Source organism: Palaemon carinicauda, chromosome 39 (assembly GCF_036898095.1).
Source record: "Palaemon carinicauda isolate YSFRI2023 chromosome 39, ASM3689809v2, whole genome shotgun sequence".
Classification (NCBI taxonomy): Eukaryota; Metazoa; Arthropoda; class Malacostraca; order Decapoda; family Palaemonidae; genus Palaemon; species Palaemon carinicauda.
In genome coordinates, this window is record NC_090763.1 from 26,570,072 (window position 1) to 26,593,412 (window position 23,341).

Genomic DNA, 23,341 nt, shown 5'->3' on the forward strand with positions numbered 1-23,341 from the left:
CCACACAAATCTCTGATCTATTTCAACGTTGTTAATGATCTTCATGTTTTACATCCAATTTCTATTTCTCATATACAATTTATTCATTACTTCTTCAGTGCCTTTCCACATTGGGCTGTTTTTCCTGATGCTAAGATTATTCCCGGCACCAAACAGAATAAACACATGAATGGGGGAAAATAAAAGCAAACAGATGGCTCAGTTATTTATTTAAGTAAAAGTAACTTTTGATTATATATCACGTGAGAAAATATCATGAGGTCATAGATGGTAAGAATACATGCAAGTTCATAAAAGAAAACATTACACTTTCTCTGTAGAATTATCCATATACTGGGAATACATAAAGCAAAAATCAGTATCTCATACTATCTATGATAAAAATAGTAACAACAATAATAATAATAATAATAATAATAATAATAATAATAATAATCACACTACTAATGGTGATAATAAGATAAAAAAAAAGAATAGTAATAGAAATAACGAACATTCTAAGAAACATAATTAACCTCCAGAAAATCTGTTAATGTATCACCTACACACAAGGTATTTACGACCGAAATCTATCGAAAAGAATATATATATATATATATATATATATATATATATATATATATATATATATATATATATATATAATGTATAAAATAAAACATAATCATCTGCATGTAATATATGGTTTTAGGACACGTGAATAGGCCTACTAGATATTTGCGTATCTGACAATTTCTTCCCTAGACAAAAGCGTTCTTGGATTGCGTATATATGATACTTTTTAGCGAACCAGAACTGTTTCTTCTCTTGGATAACAGTAAAAAAGCAAATTTAAAAACTCTAGGCTGCACAAGAAAGTTGGTAGTCATTAAAAAAGAATTTAAGTAGACATTTAAAAAATTGCAAGTATATTTCTGTTTAAAATGTAAAACCATAAGAAAATGGGTTAAGAGATTTCAATAATTAATCATCATTGTAGTTTCACAAATAAATAAAAAGGTATGAATGTTATGAGCTATACCCAACCTATGTAAAATTGCAATGAATCTCTTATTTCCAGTTTTATTTTATGCAGCACTTTAACCAGGCGTTGGAAGCCGCCTTTTTTTCTTGAAGGCAACTGGCTCCTCCTTTGAGAACAAAGTATAATCCATCTGTACTTTCGATTTTTTTTATATCATCAGAAGCCATTTTGGTAAGACGAAGGCTTGTTAGTGTTGTACATATAAATATTACACAAAAGTAGAAAAATGACAATTTTACACTCCATTTACAGCACAATCGAATTCTCTGCATCTTCTTTAGTAATCCTCGTCCATGAAGATGGAATGCTGGGCCTTGCTGTGTTAAATCTATTGGCTAACTCGGCTTCATATTTTACAAGAAACCATTTCCAGTAGGGTGTTGCATCAGCAGATGCATCGCCGTGAATATCCCAGTCAGGATATAAATTCTTGTAGCTTGCATACCGAGAACCCCAAAACCCTGTTTCATCATTTGTAAAACTGCAAAAGTAACTATCGACTAAAGCTGTACAGTTTTCTGTAACTAATTTTTTAGTAAGAAAATGCACGTACCTTCCGCATGCCAGTGGATAGTGTTCAACCGCAATATGATGTACTCCCCCTTTTTCGTGTCCAGGTGTATTCCGAGAACACGGAGCAGAGCAGAAAGGACACCTTTCAGTACACCCCTTGACCTCAATACCAATTAATTTGTACACATTGTCTTCATGAGCATCCTTATGGTCATCTGCAGTATGTGTAGAAAAGATTTCTTTTATTTTGTTTTGATGTTCCAACAATTTATTGCTGAAGTGTTCAGAGAAGGTTTCCAGTGAGACAATTTCATATCCCTCCGACAGGCTCAGTAAATCATCCTCAGGCAATGCCAACTTAACCTTTACTCTTGACTGGAAGTCTTTAATCCATAATGGAAGAGAATTTTCATTATTGCCAGGAATTTGACTTACGATTTCTTTACATACTTCTGAGACGAGACTTTCTACCTTTTGGCTCGCAATCTGTGTGTACCTGTTTGGTGCATTGGTCTGTTCAGCAAATAAATATTCGTCGATATAATAGCAAAGCCATTTCTCTAAAGAAGCACAATAGTCAGTGAGATATAAATAAAACTCTTCAAACTCATCTACTTCTAGAAGTTGGTGTAATACAGATTTGAGGAAGACTGGTTTAAGTTGCAATTGACTTACATTACTCTTAACGTCTTTTGCTAGTGCTCGAGCCATGTCCATGTTAACAGCATTTTCAATTCCTTTTCCAACACGTTCTGACAAAACATTGGCGAGTGCTTGTTCATTTATGAACTTGAAATAGAAATTCTTAAACCTTTCAAAACATGGGCCATAATTGTCTCTCTCATACACAAACCTCTGGTCTTTATCTTGTACAAACCTTTTCTGTTTTTCACAAAATTTTGGAAGAGAAAACTGGCATAGGTAAATTGCCAGTTGGATTTTGAAGGTTTTTGTGAAATTCACACCATTACATTCGCTCTCCATAGCAGTGATCTTGTGGATAATTTCCTCAATATAAAGTTCCTGGAAACCATAAACCTTGTCAGTGTATGATTCAACCTCATCAAACAAGTTATCTAAAAGTTTCTGAACTTGTTCCTTAACATTGGATGGCTTACCTTCCGTCATTTGAGTATGCTTTTCAACATCAAAAATAAAATTTTTAGATCTAGTTTGTTGCATAAGCTCTGGTTTGAATTTTCGCATTACATCTTTAGCTTGTGGAAACCTTTTGAGAAGAGCTTGTTCAAAAACAGGGAGAATGCCATATGCTACCTCTTCCTGATCGTTTCCCTGACCAGGCTCAAATATAGAAATTCTAGAGTATGAATAAGAAGCATACTGAAAGGAAAAGATTGCTAAACATGTTTGCAACTCATGCACATAATTAAATCTTAAGACTTCATTTAATTTCTGAAGTGTCTCATAATTGCATCCTAATACTTTTTGGGCACATTGTTCTTGGTTCATTTCTTCATGCATTTCACTCATTATTCCTTTAACATTTTCCATCATTCTATTTATAAACTTTAAAACAATTTCCCTATCTTTATACAATATGTGTTTAAAGCCTAAGCCAGATAAATAAATCCTGTCGGCAGAATACCTTTCGACAGCGTTTACACAGTTGTCACGAGCAGTTTCCTGACATCTCTCTTCCTGTAAACGTTTGAGTAGAGCAAAGTCATGTTTAAAGTGTCTTTCAAGAGTACCTGATATTTTCTCAACGACACTTAGGTCTTCCGTTTCTTTTTGGGGCACATCCTTCATCCATTCATTCCATTTCTCCCTGAACTTTAATTCTAGCTCTTCTTCACTCAGCTTTTTCTGACCCTCTTGTCTTAATTCTTCTGCTAGCTTCTGTGCATCTTTCATTGTTGTATTTATATAAGTTTTCATAACTTTCTTTTGTTGAACTTGGATTTTTCTCTTTTCTGTCTCGCACTTTACATTACCAATTACACTATTTATAATGTCGCTATAACTTGTTTTTAACCTTAGACTAGAATTTGCTCGCCATTGTTCCAAAATAGATCTGTCCTCATTAGTTGTGAAAAAGTCATCAAGTTTCTTCTCAGCCTCCTGAAATGCATTGTCAATATGCTTTCTGCATTCCGATTCTAAATCATGACAAAGTTTAGCTAGTTTGTCATCGCTATTCCCTATTAAGTTTCTTTTGCTATTAAACCACTCCATACCTGTTGACTTCATTGACCACAGAATATCAGATAATTCCCTCTCTAAAGAATTATAGGCATCCATTTCAAGACTGTTTTTAAAGCTAAAAACAAAATTTTGATCTAGAATGCCATGACAAAGATCTTTAAGTCTAGCACTAAATTTATCAGCCGTGAGGTGTAAAGACCGTTTCTGCATTATATCGGTCATCAATCTTTGCTTTACACCATCTACATTCTCACTATAGCCAGGATTTACTGGGGGCCATCGGTGGGTCTCCCTTCCATAAATCTGGTATGTACCAAATATCTTTGTTAATGTCAAAGTCAATAAGTTGCTTGAATTTGGTATATTGTGGATTATCCTCTTGCTTTCCTGCAGCTTTTGTTACCTTATCAAGTGTTTCTATTAACTTCTGTTGGCCAATTCTTAATTTCTGGGAGGCATCCTGAGCAGAAACATTCTGATGAATGAAAAGACAAGATGGCTGAAGTTTTAGGTTTTTATTCACTAGACTCATTTTCATCAGAGCGTGAACTACAATTTCAAGTACATCCTCCATTTCGGAGACATTTTCTCCCTTAACATTCACCATTGTTATGTCTCCTAAACCTATAACCAGGGTGGCAATCTTATTATCATGGTGAATTTTTTCTTTACCTAATTCAGCTGCCCTTAAACCTTCTGTATCTACGACTAGTATATAATCATAACTAGTACCAGAATACTCTGAACTAACGGGCAACAGCTGTGCAAAGACCCCTCTAGTACACCTTCCAGCAGCTACAGCAAATTGAAGTCCAAACATAGCATTAAGTAATGTAGATTTTCCAGAGCTTTGAATTCCTAAAACTGAAACTACAAATATCTTCTTATTACCAATCCTTTTTGAGACCTGAGCCAGAACAGCCTGTACCCACTTCATTGGTATGTGTGCAGCATCTCCATCCATTATTTCCAAAGGGTAGCCTAGAAGCATCAGCTCTGCCATCATACTTGGGAGACATTGTATTAGTTTTAAAGTTTCGTCAGATGCTTCCTTCCCTGTATAACGAACAGATTCATAAGCCTGGGCAATTTCTCTCATGAAATGTTCTAAGCCTAAATAAGATTCAGCTAATTCTCTTTCGCTTGTGTCTAGCTCAACTCGTAAATCCCTTTGTTTTGTAACATCTTCACACTGGTGAATTTCGTTCCATTTTTTGCTGCATTTCTTTTGTAAACCAGGTAGAGTTTGTCTTGAAATCTTATCCAAAAGAAGTTTCATCCACTGCAAAAAGTAAAGATTCTCTTCACTGATTGGCTCTGAGAGGTTATTCAAAAGTCTACCACAGAGAATGTTTGGTTTTTCAAGTAATAGCAATTGCTCCTGTCTGAGTTTTCTCATTTCATTAGAAATTTTGTCCAAAAAAGAGTCCATATTTTGATTTCCTTCACTGATTGGTTCTGAGAGGTTATTCAAAAGTGTACCACAGAGCATGTTTGTTTTTTCAAGTAATAGCTCCTGTCCGAGTTTTCTCATTTCATTAGAAAATCTGTCCCAAAAAGAGCCCATATTTTGATTTCCTCTGTTTTCTTGTCTATGCTTTTCTGTGTTTAATTTAGCCCACTCCTGCCAAGGTCTGCATTGTAATGGCAAATTCTTTGCTTTAAGGTTATTCATTCCACTTTTGCAAATCTCTTTTACAACTGATAAAGCTAGCTTTTTGCTTTTACTGCATTCTGGGGTGTTTTCATCTACTCTAATCTCTAGACTGTTTGCCACCTCTATACAATCTTCAAGAGATATCTCTTTTGTTCTCTCAGCCAGATTTTTATTAATCACATTATTAATTTCATTCTTCAGATGCTTTATATTTTTTTCACTTCTAATATTAAAGTCAAAAATAATATTCTCTCGTTGGATATCTTTGCATTTGAGTGATTCCACAAATTTCTTTATTCTCTCTGTAATGGTCTCATCCAATTTAGTTGTTGGTTGTTTTGTCAACAGAACAATTAACTTTGTATCTTGGGATAATTTTGTTCTTATACTATCAATGTTGTCAGAATTTCCTATGTCACTAACATCAATCATCACCAAGACAATGCTGGAAATTTTACACAGAAACTCCACACTCTTAGCGGTCTTGGCTGACTTTCCATCTCCACGAAGATTTAGGAGAGCTAAATTATTACTCAAATCAATATTTTCAGTCTTCTCTGGGGGAAAGTACCATGCAATTTCTATAGTTCCATCAGAGAGAATTCTTGTGTTTATTCCATTTGAGCAATCTCGATGAAAAAATGTAGGGTGACTTTGGTCATTTAGTATCTCATTTAAGAATTTCGACTTGGATCTCGAAATCTCTCCAAGCCTTAGACAAGACACAATAGGAATATGCGGGTCTACAACTGAAGTTTCACAAAGGCTTCCACCTGGAAGCGTAAATTTTGCGACAGTACTTCTCAAAGACCAAAGGAGAAACACTGATTCTTCTCTCAGGACCGGTGGTATAACCAAAGGGATGCTTAATTTACACATGAACAACTTCTCACAAAGAATTTGTCTTAGGAAATCTGAGGAACACAGGATGATTGCAACAAGAACATCCATGGGATGCGGCAGTGAGAAAAGTGTTTTTGGCGAATCATCTTCCACCTTTCCTGAAAAAATTTCTTCAAAATCATCAATGAAATCTTTTTCTGGCTTTTGGATATTCTGATCTGTTGAAAAACTACTTTCGATTTCAGCTGAAATAATTTCATCTCTTCCCCTATAGTCTATCATCAACATCTTCAGAAAGACATACCAAGGGATGTCATTCATAGAATTTCTTTTCTTTAGGGACTTGGACATCACTTCCTGTAGGGAAATTTTATCATTTCTTTCCATATATTTGGTTAGCCCCAGTTTGCTGAACAATTCTTCTTCTCTCTTTAAAGTTTGATTATCCTTAGTCAGTGAAATATTCTCAAATTTTTCATAAGAGGTTTCTTCATCGTTCACTTTCATACTGCTTTCACTGTTGTCTGCGTTTTCTTTACAAACCTCCAAAGCACCGTTATTTTCTAGTGCTTTCTCCATTTGTATTTCTGCGTCACTTGTATTTTTATTCAGAATTTGGTTGTCTCCATTTAGAATTTCCTCATGGTTTCCTTTTCTCCTGTAAGTGTCCTACCGGGACTTACATCATATTGCATTTGGTCAAAAGAATCCTCTGGGAAAGGCCTTGATGCACTCGCATTACCCTTTTGTACCTGCAACAAGAGATAATTGTGAAACATCAGTACTTGAATTAGTATATCGATATGAGAGATCTTAAGGTACATTTACACACTTCAAATACGAACTTAAGAGTTGATGACTGTATTTACAAGTACCATACATCAGAGAAAAGTCAGTCCTCTGAGCATTTACTTTCAACAGGTTAAATTGGTGATAAACTAATAATATGAAGTTACGATTACAGACAGAACAAATCAAACAAGGAATTTATTCAATTTTATGAAGCAAACTGATCACATTAGCTGTTCAACAACCAAACAAAATAGTATGGATGATTCAATAACAAATGTTCATCTATTTGCATGTAAATTATATAATTGCAGTTGCCATTATTGGGATTAGATCCTTAAATGCTACTCGAAATGTTTGTAGTAAAAATGCATTGTTATCCTGAGCATATCTTTCTGACAAGAAAATGGTATATTTGTGTTAAGAAAATCCTTCTAATCCCTGGATAGAACCTTCGGTTACATTATTAATTTGTAAGGAAATTTCATAAAAGTCAGCTCCATAAGAGAAAATTGTAATAAGAAAAAATAGGAAAAATCAGTTTAGGAATACATAAATTTTATTTTTGTCCCAAACAAACTTGGAAAATATGAATGTTATTCACAAATAAAAAGTAATCCAGGATAGGTTTCTTGGAAGTAAAATGTGTAAAGAAGAAGAGCATTCAAATAAACATCTACTTTCCCTTCCAAACATTCTCTGACTGTTGCATCTATAATGTATATTAATTTCGTAAATGAATTGAGATTTTCCAACTTATGCGGAATAAAGCCTTGAAGCATTGGCTGGCTGTAGACAGCGGCGTTCGTGATTTCTGCACATAGACATCATAACAGCACTGACTACAGGCATCACTGAGGACTGACCAATACCTACGTATAGGTTTTGGAACAGACCCAAGGAGTACGAGGACACCTCGTTCTCATCCACGGGCTCGGAAGCTGTGGCTATGGCCAGCCAGCAAGCTACTGTATAAGCTGGATAGACAAACCACTGGTAAGGCAGTTCCATAGACATGCCTCGTGGTTCCTTCCCATCATATCACCTAAGGAAATTTCAAAACTCCTGGGTGAAAGTCTATTCTAGTAGACTTGATGGAAATTATTTAATTGATATTTAGAGAACCTTTTGATTCCTCCTTCGTGGCTTATTTGATTACATACACACACACACATATTAATATATATATATATATATATATATATATATATATATATATATATATATATATATATATATATATATACACACCATCATCATCATCAGTCATTACTAGTCCCTTGAAGAACAAAGGCCTCAAACATATCCTTCCAGTCGCATCTCTTTCTGGTCTTTACAATTCAGTTCATATCAGCAAATTTGCTACTTAATCAATCCATCGTCTTCTCCTCTTTCCCCTGCTTCTTTTGCAATCTCTAGGGACCCATTGTGGTATTCATAATGTCCATCTATGATGTCATTCTCATTATATGTCCTGCCCATGTCCATTCCCTCTTACATTTTGCTCTTTTTCGGTATCTTGGTATGAATCCTATTATAATTCTTTCCATAGCTCTTTGATTTGTAAATAGCTTATGCTCTAAGGTTTTAGTAAGGCTCCAGGTTTTTCATGCATAAGTTCAAAGTTGGAGCAAATGCTTTTTTGTTGACCAGGCAGACATAGTCTTTTTATAGTTTATTTATGACATATTTGTTTTTGATGTTGTTGATAGTTTATTATATGACATGTCTGTTTTGACCTTGTTTCTTATTTTAGAATGATTTATTGTTAATTTGTTCTCTTCATTTATTTATTTCCTTATTTCCTTTCCTCACTGGGCTATTTTTCCCTGTTGGAGCCCCTGGGCTTATAGCATCTTGCTTTTCCAACTAGGGTTGTAGCTTGGATAGTAATAATAATAATAATAATAATAATAATACTTGTAGAACCATCTGATTAAATACTTTTCTTTTTAGTAAAAGTGGCATTTTACATTTCATAATCTCATTTTGTTTACCAAAAGCTATCCATCCCATACTTATCCTTCCTTTAATTTCGGTGTCATGTCCTGGAAACACAATCTGTCTGTCGTAAGTACGTATATTTATTAACAATTTTAAGAGGTTCGTCCATAACCTTCACTTGTTTTCTCTGCCTTCTCCCTGAAGATTACCTTAGTTATACTCATTCATTTTCAGACCTATATATCTGCTTTCTTTATCCAATCTATTATCTTTTGCAATTCATCCCCTTATTCACCAAACAGAACTGCCATTTGCAAATCTTAAGTGGTTGAGGTATTCCCCATTAATAATAGTTCCTAGTTTCCCATTCTATTTTTTTAAACTTCTTCTAGGCATGCCGTGAATAATTTAGGAGAGATAGGGTCTCTTAACTCCTTTCTCAAACAGATTTCTTTCACTATCATTTTGTAGTTTTGAGATTGCTGTATTACTCACAGAGATATCTTGAGGTGTTTTAATATTAGATTCATCTACTTCTTGTTTTTGAATGGTTTTCATTACTACTGAAGCTTTGACAGAATCAAAAGCTTTCTCAAAGTCTATATATGCCATACATGATAGTTTGTCTTACTGTGTTGATTACTTGGATATGGTCAGTTATTGAATACCCAGATTGAAAGCCTGCCATCTCTCATAGTTGACTAAACTAATCTTTGTAAACATTTCATATATTAATGAGAGTAATCTCATCGGGTGGTAACTTTTCAGGTCTTTTGTGTTCCCATTATTGAGAGTATTTTGATGATAAGGTTTATCCAAGCTGTAGGTATAGAGCACTCTTGCAGACATTTTGTGTGAAGTTCATGTAAGTTTTACTACTATGAAATCTTCTCCTTCTATTATTAAATAAAATGTTAAGCCCTGTTCTTCTTCTGCTTTGCCTCTTTTCATGCCTTTTAATGTTTTCTTTAATTCTCCTACCATTACTTTTCGTAAAGGCTCAGGTGTTTTATTATTTCTATTGACAAAGTTATTTCTTATATCACTATTGTATAGCACTGTATAGAAATCATCTGCAATTTTTATCACTTCATCTCTTTTGTTAATATTTCCAATTTCATCCTTTAAAGCAGGGGTGTGCAACCTTTTCAAAAGAAGGGCCATTAGTAGTTTTGTATTTTTAACCAATGAAAAAGCATTCTGTCGTAACAAAAGGCTTCACGTGACATGTGAATATAATATATAGTACAGTATACAGCAAAACTGGTGATACCTATATTCAGCGATTTTTTTCGAGTCACTAATTGGCAACTATCACATTCTTCACATTTCTAATTAGACTAGGTTCCTGGGGACGAAGCATTTTGAAACTTTGCTCAATAAAAGATACAGTTCATTAAGCATAATTTTAAGGAATTTATGCTATATTTTTATCAAAATTCTCAGCTAGAACATAATGGAAAAATTAACCCTATAATCTTTAATTATGATAAAAATGATAAAAGAAAAATACTTAATATGTCTGACTTTTTAGCCACCATAGATATGTATTTAACATAAGATCGTATCGGAGATGTAATTGCGGGCGGGGTCTAACCCGTCACCTACTGGCAGTCTCACGGTGGCACTCTCACAAACAAGTCATCTGTCAAATATGGCTAGAGCTACCCAAAAGTTAACGGATAGCTGTAACTCTAGTTAAGCTTATTTCACCAGATTTTCTATAAAAAATATATATAACCAATCGTGTTAATATCAACAAAAGAACTCTTTATATAGATGGCTAAACCTTACAATAAAGGAGAAAAATTTAACATCCATCGTAGGAGGTGAGAGACCTTGTTGCTGCACAATCGCAGAAAACATAGTTATATAGCCAATAGCATAAGCCTAGACTCCAGAGCCATTCCATCATCATCATCACCATTATTATTATCATTATTATTATTATTATTATTATTATTATTATTATTATTATCATTATTAGTAGCAGAACCCGTGTAAATTACACGAAATGATATTTTCAATACTAATTATCTTGTTCCTTACTTATACATGTTTGAATAAAATGTCCCGAGATTAATTCTATAATCTAGGTTATGGAAATTGAAAGAACTCAATTTTTTGTTTAATATTTAAAAAAAGACAGGTGCTAAAGTCAAAATTGGGAAAACTATATAAGATGTGCTTTAGTTAAGTAATCAAAGTCTAATGTGAATTTGTAAGAGTATACCATGAAATTATTTCCGTTTTCTTTAAAGCGTGAATTTGTAAGAATATACCATGAAATTATTTCCATTTCTTTAAAGCATGACACACACACAATAAATAACACACACGCTATCGTATTATTATATAGATTATTATTATTGTTATTATTATTATTATTATTAATCAAAGTACGTTGCCATTGTCTTTCTGTAGAATCTGCACATAAAACACGTGGCTGAATATATCTGACCTGATTATAGTCTTCCATTCGTAAAGTAAAAGTAAAATAATAGAAAGGTAGAAATGATTTTATTTCTAATAGCGACGATAACTCACCACCTCGCTAATTTATCTATTTATTTATTTATTTTTCCTCAAAATAAAAGAAAACCTATTGGAAGACTAGAATTATAAAAGTAGCATTGACTATACTGTAGTCTAAACTATGACTTGTAATAGTTTATTGAAAGTTTTAAAATCTTGTTCCTAAGTAACGTTTGTTTCATACACAAAACAATGTAAGCAAAAAATAATTATTAACTTTGAAATCGTACGCCAAATGCCAAAATTTTTATCATGAGACTATAGCGCTCTGCTTAAACTGTTCTCCATCTAGACGCCCTCTTTCCCAGTTTGAATCCTTCTATCCAGGCAGACATAAGGTCCTTTAAAAGACCTTGGGCAGACAGCTCAAAGACTAGTCTCGCCGAGTCTCGTGGAGTCATGTTAACAAAGGGATTGGTCCTATGTATCATTTAATTTTATTCTGAAGTGTCATTTTAACATGAAATGTTTTTTAATAATCTAACATTATTCAATGATAAAATTATCCATTGCAAGTGACCAACGTTCTCATACATGCACGTTTACAAAGTGAAATATAATATTTAATACTAAGTGGCAACTCAAGAACAACGCTTGTCCACAGCAATGATAAAAAAGTATCGCTAGTTTTGCTGCATAATGTACAAAGTAAAATACAAATTTGCCTTTCACCTATGACTAGCAAATTATCTCAAGCGCTAAGATTCTTAACATTCCCATCCTAAACGAAATACTACAGATTATTCATCCAGCTGCCCATCTGAACGATATATGGATATCTATCAGGGTGTATTTATTAACAGATATGGCTGTAATATGCATGTAAAGGTAACTGTGTACAGTACTTGGATTGATAGGAATATCCTAACCTTCTTTATGCAAACAAATAAAAACTTAATCTAGTGGGATGGCTGACTTTGCGTTTGCTGGACCAACTGGTCAATATCAGGTTGAATGGCTGAAGTGGCATCACGTAAAGTGCTCTCTGTGTCCATCTGTTAGTGAGGATCGGAATTTATTCTTAACCAGGCTCATTTTGGAAAAAGAGCTGTTCACATAAATGCGTGCTACCAAACACTGCCATAGCCTTCCTTGCATGACCAGATAGTTTGGGATATTTTGTGTGTGATAAATGCTGTTTATATAACTGATATACTGAGCAGCCATCATACTTATTTCTTAATTCATCATTACATTGCACTTCAATTATTTTCATTTGCATAATCTCTGGAATAGTTTCCACGTCCGCATAAAATAGGGAAGCAAACATTTCAATAGCTAGCGGGTGTTTTCTAAGGTCATGGAATCACATTGAAGTTTTTCCTGTTAAAGCTGCCAACCTGTCACTGTGTTTCAGACACATAGTTGTTTAATGTTTGGAAGTGGGCTGTGTTTTTATTTCTTATCTGTGATTTCCACAACCGTAATTTGGTTTGAAACTTATTGATCAGGGAAAACAGGCCATTAGTTAGTTGATGGTTCCCTTAAAGCATAACATTTAGGGTACTTGAGATGGGCTGTTATATCTACCAAAAATGCTGTCAAACTTCCCTTTTTCCATCATTCATCTCAGGGATAGAATTATCTTTCATGTCTAAGAAGAGCACAATTTCATTCAAAAGTTCACATGCTCTTTTCAGCATTCCTGCCTTACTTAGGCATACTTAAAACAGTACTACATATAATAATTGAACATTTACTGGATGTGTAAGAAAATCGGAATTTGATAAAAGCACACACGAATAAAAGATTGAATTATTATTTTATAGTTTTTGCATCTTTTCTGAGGTGTTTTGGAATAGTAGTCTTGCTCAGCACAAGTATTATTCCTGATGGGTGAAGACTACAACACATCTACTCTCTCTCTCTCTCTCTCTCTCTCTCTCTCTCTCTCTCTCTCTCTCTCTCTCTCTCTCTGTTGACGAAACAACATTTTAGAAATTCAAGTAATTATGGTTTAGTAAATTTTAGCTTGGCAGTTTGCTCCAAGGGGCGCACTGTATGATATTCATTTTTGGAGGGTCTGGCTGCACTGAAAAGTCTTGACGGCCGCAGGTTGCACAGGCCTGCTTTGAAGCAAATATCTTTTCCAAGTCTTCTTTCATCAATTTCTTGACAATTATTCCTCTCTTTAAAGTTACATATATGTAGATTTCAGTATTGCATGTTTATGAGTGTTAGTGTTAACTCTTTTCATTAACTATTATAATTAAATATTCCTATAAATCAATTTCCAGTGAAACAAGTGATTCTATGATTTTCTTAGAGTAACATTTTCTTGTCTTAGTCTAAGATTTTGTTCAGATTTATTTTTTCGAGTGATTTAATTTTGGTGTTAATTCTTCCGTATTATTGTTAATTTTTTATAGAATATATTTATTTTTGTAAAGTGTGTGTTATTTCGATCACCAATATTTTGTTCATACTTTCTCTCAATTCCCTGACTAAGGACCGAAGTAAGAGGTTGTTTTTTTAATAGTTCACATAAATAATTACCCAGTTTTGTTTTGAGAGTAGCGTAAGAGACCTTTGGATATTCAGTGTTCATATATATTGTCGTCTGGGAGTTGAGTAATTTTCTCAGAGCTCGCATATTTTTCAAGTATAAAAGATTTATGTAAATATAAACAGGTGAGTTTGGAGCTCGGGGGTTTATGTAATTCTCCAGCCGTAATATATATTTTTGGTGCTCACACCCTTGGGATCGAGTGAGTCTGTATTAAATATTGGTGATAACAGACCCATGTTTTTATTAGAGGTTTGAATAATTTTGTGTTGATAAGATTCTTTGTATGGTTGCATTATATATATATTTTTTTTTGAGAGGTATGAATATTGTAAAGCACAAGATGGCACAACTAAGTTTTCAAGAGTGATTGGAAAACCTGATTGTTCAGGAATTGTCGGAAGCTAATATAATTGATCTCAGTGGCTCTCTATTTTAATGGTATGTGGTGGCCATGCAACGAGTGGAATGATCAAAGCTCAAATCAAGTGTCCAGCATTAGGAGCATTGAAAAACTTGGGAAAGTTATCGGAAGAAGATATTGTAGCAACGGGCAAACTTTTGGAGAATGCTGAAGCTGAATTTGTAGCGAAGCAAGGACCAGTTGACCCACAAACTGAAGGAATGAAAGCAAAAAGGAATGTGGAGGCCAATATTAAATGAATTGCAACAGAAGAGAATTGATGATGGCAGAAGAGAGGGAAGAGGCCAGAGAAATCGCAAAACATACGAGGGAAATTAAAGCAAGACGAGAGGAAAGGGAGAGAAGACGGAAAGAAAGATAGAAGAAACGAGACACACAAGGGAATTGGAACTGTTGAATGCTCATGCAAGGTTGGCAATGCAGATAGAGATGACCACTGCATTGCACGACCCTGTGTTTAATGTGTCAAACGCCCAAAGGTTAATTCCAAAATTCGCACAAGCTCCCGACAAATTCTTCAATCATTTTGAAACTGTCGCATCGACGATGGAATGGCCAGAAGATAAATGGTCATTATTGCAAAGGGTCCTCATTTGAAAAGACGCAGTGCTTATCTTGCCTTGTCTTAGGACCAGAGGAAGGAATATCAAGAAGTTAAAGGAGCGTGCTACAAGTGTATCAGAGAAACCCCTGAATGTTATAATGAAAGATTCCAATGTTTGCGGAAGGATGAGAAAATTACCTTCCAGGATTACGCTTGTAAGGTACACCAATGTTTTGAGAGATGGATAGAGGCTGCTAACGTGAGAGAGATGGCTGATTTAGAAGAAGTGATAGTACTGAAATAATATTTTTTAGGAATTTCTGAACATATTCAAACATACTTGAGAAAGAAAGAGGTGAAGAAACTTGATAAAGCCGCTTTGCTGAGTGAAGATTATAATATTATCAGTGATAAACCCTCCTCGGGTATGAAGTTTAACCTGTCGTTCCAACCAAGTGTTAAGTACTTGCCAAACCATGAAAACCAGTTTAGTAATTACTATGTGAACAAGTTGAATAGTTACAGTGGAATACTACTGGTACTGTTCCAAAGCAGAATGAGATAGTACCACAGCAACAATCGTCGAATCCTTCTCCTTCAGGTGTTGTGAGAGACGTGCAAAAGCTTAATATTGTCTGTTACAAGTGTGGCAAGAAAGGCCATATCAGTAAGGAATGTTGTCGAACCAATTGAAAGCAGTCGCCCAAGCGGTTAAGGGTAATTCAACTTTACAGAATGCGAAGATGAAGAAACAAATGGGAAAGGACAGCAAGGAAAATAGAACAGGTAACGTTTACACAATGAACAGGACAAACCCAAACAGCGTTGATGCCTTTAAACTGTATATTTATGAAGGTATGTTAGCCACAATAGATGGGAGTGAGCAGTTCTAGGTCAAGATATTGCGTGACACATATTGTAAACATAGTGTAGTGACACGGGGTGTACACCCATTGGTGGAACAGTCTTTCACAGGAGATTCGGTCATTTTGAAGGGAATAAGAGGTGAGGAAGTTACCCCTATTTGCCATTTGAAACTGTCATGCGAGTTGGTGACAGGTCATTTTGATTTTGCGGTAAATGATTCATTTACTGTCGAAGGAGTAGAAGTCCGGCTGGGTAATGAGGTTGGTGGAGCGAAGTTTGTGCCTTGTCCCATTGTAACGGAGAAACTATTGAAGTATAGTCCAACAACTGAACTGGAGAAGGATATCCTGTCTCTATTTCCTAGTTGCGTGACGACGAGGAGTATAACGAAGAAAGTGGCTGCAGAAGAAGACAGAGAAACCGAAGGAGCTATGAACTTGGAGGATTTATTTTCAGAAGAAGAGGATTCCTATGATGGCACGCAAGAGAACTCCCGAGAGAAGAGGAACGACGGACGAGTGGACAGGAAGACAAAGAAGCCATGGACCCGGAAGAAACAGAAAACTCAACATTAGAAGTAGGGCAAGTGAGTCGGAAAAGGCTGATAGGATTGCAACGTTAACAGAGTTATTTTAGCGTGTGGTGGATGAGACGGAGGTGCAGCAGTCTCCCACCTGCTATTATCTTAAGGATTGCTTGCTTATAAGGAAGCATAGACCTGCCGATATCCCTGGGAATGCCGAATGGGGGATATACCGCCAGATATTGATTCCCACACTGTTGAGAAGACAGGTGATCGCCATAGCGCATGAGACTGAATACGTGGGAATAAAAAAGACGGAGAAGATTATGAAACTCTTTTTCTGGCCTGGCACTCCTAAGGATGTCAGCCAGTTTTGCCGTGCATGTCACGTTTGTAAGGAGGCTAGAAAGCCTAACGAGTACATCAAGAAAGCTCTATTACACCGGATTGAAGTACAAGAAGAACCCTTCAATAAAGGACCAATTAAAATGTTGGCAGAAAATGGGAAAGATCGAGGAAACAGATGGAGAATATGTCAAGAATTTGAGGGAAAGGATTGGCGAGAAAAGGAGATTTTCCCTAGAAAGCATGAAAACGAGCCAAGGAAAAACAAAGAAAAGGTTTGGCATGAAAAGTAAAAACAGACTGTTTGCTATAGGACTACAGGTGATGGTTTACTTATCGATAAGGAAATTCCCTTTTGCCAACGAGTTCCAAGAACCATTCCAGATTATGGAGAAGATCATTGACCTGACCTATGTTATCGAAACACCAGGAAGAAGGAAAAGTCCAAGGAAGGTTCATGTTAATTCATCGAAACCGATACTGTCAGCATTGGATTTCAACAAGGAGTTCCTTATCAAAGTAGATACAATGGACAATGGGATTGAAGCTGCCTTATTGCAAGAAGACTCAGGACGGAATTCTTTGCCCCATCTGTTTTGTGTCGTCAAAGCTGAAGAAGCATCAATGAGCTTACTCGACAGTTGAAAAGGAACTACTAGTGCCAATCACAGCAATTAGAAAATTTGAAGTTTATGTGAACAGACCACAGAATGAAGAAATTACAGTTTACTTGGATCAAAATCCTTTAACTTTTGTTAATAACATGAAGAATAATCATCAAAGGTTAACTAGGTGGTCATTGTTTGCAACCATATTGTACTAATGTAAAGCATACATCAGGTAAAGATAACATGGTTGCAGACTATTTATCTCGGACTGAATCGGTGGATTCAGGCCCAGAATAAATAATCTATCCGGGGGAGCTATCTTACAAAGCTGGTCTAGCATACGAGTAAGTCTTTTATTCGTGTATTTCATTTGTGTATTCAAGAGGTGTATAGCCAGCTCGTAATGTGGAGGATTGATTTTTGTTTTTAATTTTTTTTGTTTGCCAAATCCAGGGAGAGAGAGAGAGAGAGAGAGAGAGAGAGAGAGAGAGAGAGAGAGAGAGAGAGAGAGAGAGTGTCAGCGAGCGAGAGGTAGTTAGTGTATTGATTGTTTGTTGTGAGAAAGACTGTTGGTATAACTGAAATTGTTTGTTTTTAGCTAGGTTAGGACAGTGGTGAATGTCTTGGGTGAATGGCTTTTTTATTTGACTGCAGCTAGAGGCAGTTGTGTGTGTGAATACTGGATTATCATTAATAATTTTTCGACCAGCGTGGAAGTGTTTCATTATTTTGACAGTAAGTACAATTTATTTATCTATACTAGGAGTGATTCTGAATTATAGAAAGTTTATTATTTATCTTTGATTATAGTGCGAAAATTTAGTTAGGTAGGAGTGTTCGTAAGTGTTTTTCTTTATATTGCAGACCGTAATTCCTCCTTTGGAGAGAATTTTCATGTGAAATTGATTGTTGACGACCTGGCTGGTAATAAGGAACTTGATACGACCACTCAGAATTATATAAGTGTTGATGACCCGGACTGTATGAACTTTCGAATGCTGCTGTTGATGATGATGATGATTATGATGACGGTGATGATAACTACTACCCCAATCAGGGAGGCAGTTGTGGCAAACTGTCACAGTGTAGTGTGTTACCCACAGAGCTGTGGTAGTTTGCCGTAAAGGACAGTTCGGTTTTCTGTGGACGACAGTTTTGGTGTCAACATAATATATGTATACTTATTACATATTGGTTGTGGTCTATTTTAGTTTTAAGTTTTGTTAGGGTTTATTTGATTGTGGAAGGGTTTTGTTAATTATTTTAGTTTTAAGGAATATAGTATTAAGGTTATGTTTTGTTTTTATGTCCGTTTTGTCCAAGAGTCCCGCTGCTGATAACATAAGGGGAAAGTTTGTGTTGAGGAGACTATCGTCAGAGTGATTCAAGGGTATAGGGTTTGTTCTTGCAACATCCCGCCACTATATTTTGGCACCCGTACAGGGACTTCCGAGGTTGGATTGGAAGCTGGACTCTTGGACGAAGGACTGATGGGATTAGGAATTAGTTTTAAGGCTGAAGAAATAACAATGGAAGAGCAGAACAAGTTACTGAGGGAGGAATTGCGGTTGATTAAGGAGCGTAAGGAGAAGTGTGGAGAAGTAGTCACTTCTTCCATATCGCTATCATTCCTTGTCCTATTCCGATTCCCATCTATACTCCTATCATCTAATATATCATGCACTATCCCATCTACCTCACTATCAGCTGGCCCTAAAATCTCACTTATTTCCATCAGTAATTCATCCATTTCATCCAAACCATTTTCTACTTTAATAAAAGATTCATCCATACTACTTATTATTCTCCTATCTCTCATTCTCGCATTCGTCATACTTTCTTTTACATCATCAAAGGAAAAGCCACACACACTATAGGTATCATTTATACTTAGCCATGATTCATCTGTATTAACACATTTATCTTCCACACTCACTTGTACATTTACACCCTTGTCATACTTATTTCTATTCTCACTTTTACTTATAAAATTTCCCCTTCTTTCATCCTTACTTAAAGCTCTCGTATTCTTCCTCTTCATATATTCTACTAACACCAACTGTTTACCTTCTAGACATAATTCCTCATACATACTAAGTTCACACTTGTTCCTTTTCAACCATTTACTCATCCCATTCTCTTGGATATACTTGGGTACCTCCTTTCATTTACGCAACTGGTTGTGGTGTGTCCTAACTCTCTCCACACTAACATCCACACACACAACTTACCCAAAACATAACTTGATCCACTCGAACTAACTTCTAACACCTCATATGGACCTTCAAATTTATCACGCACCTTATTTACATTCATTCTACCCTTTTCAATTACTTCTTTCATCACACTCTCACCAACTTTAAAACTTTCAAACATCTCATTTGCTTTCCTCCACACATCTCTATCATCCTCCGACACACCCAACCTCGGTCTTACTATCTTTTCAAAATTTAACACAACTTACATGGAGACATACCCGTACTCTTCTGCAGTTTCATTATAAGCCCACAACGCTCTACCAACATACAAATCCCAATCATTATCACATGTACTCATCATTCGCAAAATTTCAGTTAATGTTCTTACTGTTCTTTCAGCCAACCCATTCGCACTTGCCATATAAGGAGTCGAATACACATGTTCAATACCCCATTCTCTTAACATCTGCTCAAACTCCCATCCAACCATTCTTGCAACAGTCTCACTCCGTTTATCCTTGATGGGTACTGCATACGTAAATTTACTCATGTGATCAACCATAACAATCATTCCCACATGTCTTCTCGCAGTTGCAGGCAACGAAATGCAATCAATCACAAGCATTTCAGATGGCTCTTTCATACGCAATCTCAAATCAGGCGAATTAGCATGCACTCTCTGATACTTCCCTTTCTGGCAATGTTCACACGTAGTCGCTACATCCTTACATATCTGACTCAACCCAGGCGTAAACAATCTCTCACGCATGCATTCTCAAAATTTATTCTTACCCATATGCCCATATCTGTCATGCACTAACATACACATACTTACAGCTGCATGCATCGGAAACACAGGAACATATATATCTTCATCCATTCCTTTATGTAGAAAATAAATATTCTTACACACAATAAGTCTATTACTAGCTTTCCTATACACCTCTAAATCAGACGGCCATTCTTCTACCTCAATACTATTCAACATACATTCACGTAACCTTTTAATTACCACACATTCATCTTGCGTTTCTTCCACCTCCTCTGTAGTCAATAGATCATCCTCACTCCTCGTAATATCAACCATGCAAACAAAATTCGCCATAAATACACTATTATCTTCTATCACAATTACTTCACATCCATTCTTCAGAAGCAAACCACTACCAATATCAACTGATAGATCATACAATCTTAAAAAGTCAATTCCTATAAAAAAAAAAACAACTAGGCATCTCATTCTCTCCCATTACAATAAAATTATGTTCCACCTCCATACTTCCCAGTTTTACTTTCAAATGCATTTATTCCCAAACTAGCAAACTTCCTTTACCTATCCCATGAAATCTCACACTCGTACATTTCCTTTTCACTTCCCAATTGTACCGCTCTATTTCCTTGATAACAGACATATTCACTAATGACACTTGCGCGCCTGTATCAATTAAACTACAATATTCATTCTCTTTTATACCCACATACGTCATCATTCTTCCTTTTACACCATGCATACAAATGTTTACCTATGTTCACCTTCGCTATCTTCCATGCTCATCCCATTCAGATTCAAGTCACTCGGGCAATCCTCCTTCTCACTCAACTTGCAACATCTTTCATTACATTGTAACCTCAATATATACTCCCTTTCAGTCTCCTTATTTGCCCGGTAGTGCATCGGACGATTCCACCCAAAATAAAAATAAACAGTGACACCATACAACATACTTACTACCAACAATACTTTTGATAACAATTCACCCTCAAGCACACTATCCTCCTCCTTATATGCCATTTCCTTCGATACTTCATTCCTAACAATCATTGTAAGCTCATCTACACTAGCAGGTATATCCCTATTCAAACCCTTCAATTTCAACTTATTCAACCCACTCAAAATACATTTATACACCATGTCATCCCCTTAAAACTTTGTACCACCACTAAATCTTCCGGCAACCTTACAAAATTATCATCAATCTCACTACTATCTTCTATCTTATCATGCATTCTTGACATCGCATCTGCTATCACGTTCTTACTCCCAGGTTCATATTCTAGCTAAAGTCAAATTCATTCAAATCTTCTATTGTCCTCGCAACCCTAGCATTCACAGATTCTTTCCTAATCATGTACACTAGGGGCTGATGGTCAGTATGCACAATAAATTTCACTCCATACAAAAATACCTTCAACGCTTTCACACAAAACCTTATCGCAGCCAACTCCCTTTCAATCGTGGAATAATTCCGCTCAGTCTTATTAAATGCTTTACTTACATACGCTATCACTCTCAACTGTTCATCTCCATTTATTCTTTACATTTGAACCAAGCAACCACCCATACTAATCCCACTAGCATCCGTATATAACTCTAGCATAAGCGCATGCTCACTATAGTTGGGAAAGGCCAAAGTGACGTCTCTCGCGGCCTCTTCTTTCAACTTTTCAAATGCTTCTATCATACGCTCATCCCATTTCAGTCTCGTACTATTTCTCTTGCCTGTCCACTCATTTAAAGGCTTCCCTATTCCAGAACAATCTCTGACAAACTTCCGACCACATTCAATCAACCCAAGAAAACTTCTTAACTCATGCACCGTACGAAGACGTGGAAATTCTCTCGCCTTACTCACAAACTTATCACTCTTCCTTATTCCCGATTCACTTACTACATGCCCAAGAAATTCCACCTCCCTGGCCAACCATGTACACTTTTCAAGCTTAACTTTTACACTAACTTCTATCAAACGTTCTAATACTTCTTCAAGCAACTGCATGTGTTCCTCAACAGTCTCACTCGCAATCAAAATATCATCAATAAAAACAGTCACCTTCTGTCGATTAAACCCAGCCAAAACAACATTCATCACCCTCTGGAAGGCAGCAGGCGCATTAGCAAGGCCAAAACTTAATCCTCTAAACTGATAGTGACAATTACTACTCGAAAATGCCGTAATGGGCCTGCTCTCCTCAACCAGAGGCATTTGGTAATAACCCCTAACTAAATCTAACTTTGTAAAAACTTTCATACCATGCATCTTATACACACAGTCAGACACTACATTCATCGGGAAACGTTCTTTAACAGTTACTTTATTCACCTTCCTATAATCAATACACATACATAAACTTCTATCCGGCTTTCTTAAAGGTACAATGGGGCTATTCCAGGCGCTGTCACTCCTTTCTATTACACCCATTTGCTCTAACTCCTGGCACTGCTCTTCTATTACTCTGGCAATAGGCGGAGAAAAATGTCGGACGCTGATGTATGGGGGTATCATTACTAAGAACTATCTTAAATTCAGGTTAAACCGTGAAGTGTGTTTATCTTGCTTAACTTGCTTATAGCATCTTGCTTTTCCAATTAGGGTTGTAGCTTGGCTAGTAGTAGTAGTTGTAATAATAATAATAATAATAATAATAATAATAATAATAATAACCTCGTGTGAACCAAAAAACGTAAGTGTAACAGTTACGTATATATAAATTTCAGTATTGTACAGTATGTTCATTTGTGTTAGTGTTAACTCTATTCATTAATTATCAAAATTAAATATTTTTTTTAATTAATTTACAGTTAAACAAGTGATTGTATGATTTTCATAGAGTAACATTTTCTTGTCTTAGTCTAAGGTTTTGATCATATTTAATATTTCAAGAGATTCAATTTTGGTGTTAATTGTTCTGAATTATTGTTATTTAATTATGAAATACATTTATTATTTTCAAAATGTGTGTTATTTCAACATTCGGTATTTCTCTCGATTTCCTGACTTAGAACCGAATTAAGAGAATGGTTTTTGAATAGTTCACATAACGTAAAAGACCTTTGGATATTCAGTATTCATATAT

The 23,341-nt window shown here is 35.6% G+C and overlaps 1 protein-coding gene across 1 annotated transcript in view; it reads right to left on the minus strand.

The window, feature by feature from the left end:
• Positions 1 to 634: 634 nt before the first annotated feature.
• The window catches only part of LOC137631098 (interferon-induced very large GTPase 1-like), a 24,789-nt gene continuing 2,082 nt past the window's right edge, over positions 635 to 23,341 (minus strand). The window contains 2 exon segments of the mRNA XM_068362731.1: positions 635 to 3,976; positions 3,978 to 6,955. Coding sequence (XP_068218832.1) covers positions 1,271 to 3,976; positions 3,978 to 6,782 — 5,511 coding nt within the window. The 5' untranslated portion in view covers positions 6,783 to 6,955 and the 3' untranslated portion in view covers positions 635 to 1,270.